Source organism: Bactrocera latifrons, unplaced genomic scaffold (genome assembly GCF_001853355.1).
Source record: "Bactrocera latifrons isolate USDA-ARS-PBARC rearing strain unplaced genomic scaffold, ASM185335v1 scaffold_41, whole genome shotgun sequence".
NCBI lineage: Eukaryota > Metazoa > Arthropoda > Insecta > Diptera > Tephritidae > Bactrocera > Bactrocera latifrons.
In genome coordinates this window covers 1,318,918-1,324,966 of record NW_017537057.1, presented here as the reverse complement: position 1 = coordinate 1,324,966, position 6,049 = coordinate 1,318,918, and the positions used below count along the sequence as shown (strand labels likewise).

Here is a 6,049-nt window from a genome sequence, read left to right as displayed (position 1 = left end):
ATAATCTAAATAAATTAACTAAGTTTTAATATTTGGCCATGCTAAGAAATCAATAATAATAGAATATTTTTTACATTCGTGAGAAAAATTTTTAGAATGACAAATATTTTAAATATTCAGCACCCCAAACTGAATAATTGGAAAATATGAAATATCCTAATTATAATCAATAAGTTAATTAAAAGTAAAAATAATACTAAAATTGATTATTATTTTTTAAGAAATTATGAGAAAAATTTAAAAAGGTAAGAAATATTCAACAATTTCAATATAAAAAAAATATATTGAAATTTAAAAATTATATAACTACAACAACATCTGTCTCTTATACACATCTAGATGTGTATAAGAGACAGATATATATATATATTATATTTTATATTATATATAAATTCGCGTATATATTTATTTAAAGATATGTATATATGTATATAATGAAGAATGATAGTGCAGGCGGTACATGACCGCTCCAAATACCTGCTCGTTGCAAATGTGATAACGCCTGTAGACGCCAATGCACGCATTGCTGATATAACGTTTGCCGGTCGAGGAGTTGCTATGGGCGGAATAAAAGAGTAGAAGACAATTAAATGGGTCGAAAACTACTTGCAAAAAGACTACACAAAGATAATATAAATGGACAATAAGGCAATAAGTATGTGTGAGAGTAACTTTTTGAAGATTGCATACATAATTTGTAATGCAACTAAATAATAAAGCTCTACATATATGTACATACTTATATTTCGAGTATCAAGAATATATAGTGCACAAACGATATAGCAATATGTACATACATGATATCTATATATAAATGTATATCAACGGTGGAACCTTGAAAATCTGCGTATGCATAAAATTCGCAATTTTAATTAAACTGAACTCAGAATGAACTTCAACCAAGACACTACTCGCACACACACACACACATACCCACATATACGCTTTGAATTTTATGTGACTGAAATTCACAGCTCATTGTCTCGCACAGTAGCAGGCATTTATTTATTATTTTATAGCTTTATATTTATTTCTTTACTTTCAATTGACCCATTGACGCACGCACCAACACACAGACACCACGCATACCCAACTACATATATAATATAATACTCGCACTTTGCAAAACTCCAGACTCTGGGCAACGATGGGCGCTTGGAAACACACTTGAGATAGCAAACAGTGAATGAACACATACACATCTCCAAAGTAAATATTGTGCCACATTTATATTGAAAATGTGTGTGTGTGTGTGTGTGTGTGTTGCTAAGATATAAACGTTTAATAAATAGTAAATAGAAGCACAAAAGTTTAATGACAAAACTTAGCAGCAAATTTGCACTGCTACTAACACTAACGGCAATGGAATTTAAGTATTCGCCGGAACAGCTCGGCGCCAGCGCTTGCGTGGAATTCGCAAACAGACAGACAGCCAAGCACGCACTTGATTAGCAGATGTGGTGAAAATATAGTGCTCGAAATTTATGTGTCTGTCTATATGCTACTCTGCATGGGTTTATGTATTGGTAAGTTGCGCATACGCCCTGCAGTATTTTGCAGTGAGACACAAACGCCAAGAAGCGAAAATTTATCAAAGCAAATAATAGTTTAATGAATATGTAGGCAAATGCTTATAGCAATACATATGCTAATTTATTTACCAACACATAGTATATATATAATATATTTTCTATTTATTTATATGCAAGCTTTACAGTTGAGTTTAGTTTCCTCTGCCACAATGCCTTTGCAATTAATCACAAATATTCGCAGAATTTTTTCTATGTAGTTCATTTATTCGCAACATTGGCTATTAAACAATTTATTTTTTATTTTTTTATTTTAATTTTTTTTTTAATATTTTTATTTCATTTATTTGTGTTTGCCTTTTCAATTTTATTTTAATTTTTTCCCCCTTTTTTATTTTTTATTATTTGTTTTATTTTTTCAAAACTTTAAATTTTTATTTTTTTGATAAATTTATTATTTTTATTTTTAATTTTTTTTATTCTTTTATATTTTGGTTTTTTGTTTTTACTTATTTTATTTTTGTTTTAAATTTTTTTCTTTTGTATATTTTATCTTGTGTTCTCCACAGAATGTCAAGTGTAATTGAAATTGAAGCTAAGCGCCGACAACCAGCAGCCGGCAGTCGCCCGCCATCTCTGGCTTGTACTCTTACAATTCATTGTGACATTGGCCACAGCTGGTCATTGTTGACACAAATTTCTAGCTATTTTATATTTATTAAGCATAATTGGTGGGAATTTAAATTCAAAGCGATCGACACTTTTTGCGAATATTGAGTGAAAAATATACATATTTTCAAATGAAAATTTCAAAAGTTATGTTATTGCAAAAGAAATATTTCATTAGAATTTGCGGGATATATGTACATACGTACTATATTGATTTTCGATCTAATGAAACTTAGCACAACCTGCATTCATGAACGAATCATTATCAACATTTCACATATTCTATATTTAGTATTTTGGGGAAAAATCAACTTTTTTTAAGGCAGTGTTCTAATCTAGAAATTTTAAGAGATCTAAATTATTTTCATTATTCCATAGTTTCCAAATTGACAGTAATTTGTTAGATTCAAGACTATCTCCCTCAAAGAATTTTGCAAAATTCAAATTATTTCTGAAGGTGTAGCCTTTTTCGTGTCGAAGGCATAGGTGACTGCAGGCCAGAACTTTAAACGCACTACTTTCTACGATGATGTAGCCATAATATATCAAGTTCTAATCAGCGGATTTACTCCAAATATGGCTGAACATTCTTAAAGTATCCTTCTATCATACAAAGCAATACAAAATTAAATATAAAATATTAAAAAAAAAAGCATTGACAAAGTTTAAAATTGAGTGAAACAAATGATTTTTTATTTTGAGTAGCCGCCTATTTATGAAAAATTATTTTTAGTTCTGTACCTTCTTGAGGTAACGACATTCGTACCAATGGACAACCCATCATGTTATATTTTTCAGATAACCACAAGGCTAAAAATGATGGCAGCCTTTTTACCCCATCTACAATGAGAAAAAGTTTTTTTTAAATAATTTTGCATACTCTTCAAATTAAAAATAGAAAAAAAATTATAAAAAAATAGGTGACAAATAGATCAAACGCTTTTTGTTTTTAACAATTGCCAAAAAAAACTTGAAATTCTGTCCTCTGAACAACAATACTCTCTCAACGCCGTCATTTTTTTCATTTTTTAATTTTTCCAGCATAAATCATTGCACGAGTGCGGACAATATATTGAATTCTAGTTGGCTTTTTTTTAGGTTTCATTAAAGGAGAAGGCTGGAATTAGTACAGCACAGTGGATCTGTTTTTTAGAGTCTTCAGAGATCGCATGTTATTTGGAAAATAGGTACTATTTTCTAGAATATGTTTACGGTATGTTCTTAAAATATGTACAAATGCCCCTTAAATTAAAACCATTTGCTTTACAATTTTTGTTTTAATTTCCAAAAAGCGTTTTTATTTTAAGCTTCACACTAAGTGTGTCCCTTAAAATGTCTTTCTCATTTAAAATCAATCATTTAGTCTATAAAGTAAACCCCAAAGATATTGTATGACTAAAATATAGTATTTCCAATGAAGCCAACCATGGACTGGAACTGGCACTAAGAGATTACTACCTCTTCCTGACTAGAGCGAATGATTTTTCTCTTGGCGAAATTCGCCACGAGATAAGATTATGACAATCGACTGTCCCTGTTTTTGCCGACAAGAATGCGGATTGTTAATGAAATTTATGAAATTTCCTTCAAAATAACAAGTTATCGGGCATAAGTCAACATGGCATTACTGCGATCATTCTAACTAAGCAAAAAACGCAAAATTTTACCAAAAATTAATGCCTTCTTTTTTATCGGATCTTATATAATAAAGCTTCTTCCACGAATTAAATATTTGCAAGTAATTCAAAACGGGCCTCTTCTTTCGTCCTTGAGTGTATCTTCTTGGGACAACCAACTCTGACCTCAACTAACCTATTTTTAAAACACCACGAGAAAATTGTAATCACACCTCTCTTTAAAAATCTATTTATAATTGTCTTACACATAAAAAATTATATATTTATAAAGAATTTTTAGTTCCTATAAACGCATGTTGAATGCGTACTAATGAAACAGCTACAAAAACAAAAAGAAATAGTTCTATAATGACTAAAGCATACCCAACTAGCTGCAAATCATTCTCTGCTGATAAGGACTAAATGTGAATATGTGCTTATGTATGTATATATGCATTTGTAGCACGATCATTATGGGGCGCCGTAAGTTCTACATTTCACGCTACACACTGATCTCATCACATTTCAATTTTTATACAAGCCTATATGTGTGTCTATGTGTATGTGTATGTCTTTATGTAAGTGCATGGTTTTAAATTAAAAGGCGTACTTTTTTAATATATTCCCTTGTAATTGTATATAATATACGTATGTATGTATGTGTGTAAATATTTTGTTTTTTATATTTATTGTTCTATTTGTGTCTTCCAAGTACATGCATAGTTCAGCACATCAATAGTATTGTAAGTTAAGCGATAACTCAAGCCATGCCACTCCATATACATATATTATATACATATATATATTTATATATACATATATTTGTAGAAATCGATTTTAGGCACTGCAAAATTTATATTTCATTATAAAACGCAATTCAGTTTCGAAACAACTGCGAACGCGAGTGGATTTTTCCCCAGTAAATACATAAGCCGCTGACATCACTGAGCGTTTTGAGGAAGAACTTAATCTTTAACGGTTATATAAATATCGAAAAGAGTCTAAAACGATGGATAATAAGTTACAAAAAATGTTATTGTTGAGCGTTTTGTTGTTGCATCAGGTAAAGCAGCTGCACGTGACACATAAATATTTACTTATTACTTAATATAAATATTTTGAATACAAAAATCAAAGCTTTTTTGCGAAGGCGAAGTGTTACTCACGCTGATGAAAAGTTCATTTATTTTGGTTTGGTTTCTTTATTTTTGAAACAACTAAATTTTTTGAGCATTTCTATTTTCGAAAATACCTATTTAATATTTAAAAAAAAATTACTAAAATTTTTTCTTAATTAATTAAACAAAATTCAAAAAACTTGTATGCATACTTTTAAATTAATTAAAAAAAATTATCGGCAGACTTTTTTAATGATTAAAAAGTCACTAAATTAATTTATTGAAACATTCAAATGGTATTTTTAATAAACTAAAAAACTCTATTTTAAATTCAATTAAAAAATTAATACAGATTTTTTACTAAGTTAAAAACAAGCTGCAATTTCTTTCAATTAATTAAGTAAAAATCAATACAAAGAAATTTGGAGTCTTCTTATTAACAAAAATTTATAAAAATACAAATTTAATTCCCATTCTTATGAATAATTAAAAAAATTTAAAATAATTAAATGCAAATATTTAAATTAATTGAAAAATGTAAGAAATAGTACGGATATTTACTTCATAAAAAACGCAACTGCAGTTATTGCAATTTACTAACAAAAAAATTAAAAAAATTGAATTGCATATTTTTAAATTGAGTTCAAAAATTCAAACCGCAGACTTCTTAATTAATTAATAAACGTTAAACAAATCTAACTGCAATTTTCTAATTTCATTACTTAAGAAAATTTCAAGAAAATTATCACAGATTTTTACTGAATTAAAGTAATTTAAAAAATTAGCGTTGAATTTTTAAAAATTTAATAAATTTATTTTAATTTAGTTTATTACAGAGCTTTTACTGAAGTAAAATAGTTAAAAAAAAATTCAACACTAAATTTTTAATTAATCAAAAAATATTTGCACGTTGTTCTAATTAATTAAGAAAATTTCAAAAAAAATATTACCGACTTTTTAGGGAATTAAAATAATTCTAAAAATTCAGCAATAAATATTATAACTAATTTGAATTAAGAAAATTTCAAAAAAATTGTTACAGATTTGCTACTGAATTAAAATAATTCAAAAAATTCAACAGTAAATTTAAAATTTATTTCAAATAATTAATTTAATA

General features: G+C 27.8%; 2 protein-coding genes across 2 annotated transcripts in view; one reads left to right on the top strand and one right to left on the bottom strand.

The window, feature by feature from the left end:
* Positions 1 to 6,049, bottom strand: part of LOC108972621 (thrombospondin type-1 domain-containing protein 4) — a 101,823-nt gene that overhangs the window by 36,102 nt on the left and 59,672 nt on the right. The window contains exon 5 of the mRNA XM_018939272.1: positions 478 to 556. Within this exon, the coding sequence (XP_018794817.1) occupies positions 478 to 556 (79 nt within the window). The remainder of the gene's footprint in view (positions 1 to 477; positions 557 to 6,049) is intronic.
* LOC108972625 overlaps positions 4,701 to 6,049 on the top strand; it is a 2,731-nt gene continuing 1,382 nt past the window's right edge. Inside the window, exon 1 of the mRNA XM_018939283.1 lies at positions 4,701 to 4,877. Coding sequence (XP_018794828.1) covers positions 4,824 to 4,877 — 54 coding nt within the window. The 5' untranslated portion in view covers positions 4,701 to 4,823. The remainder of the gene's footprint in view (positions 4,878 to 6,049) is intronic.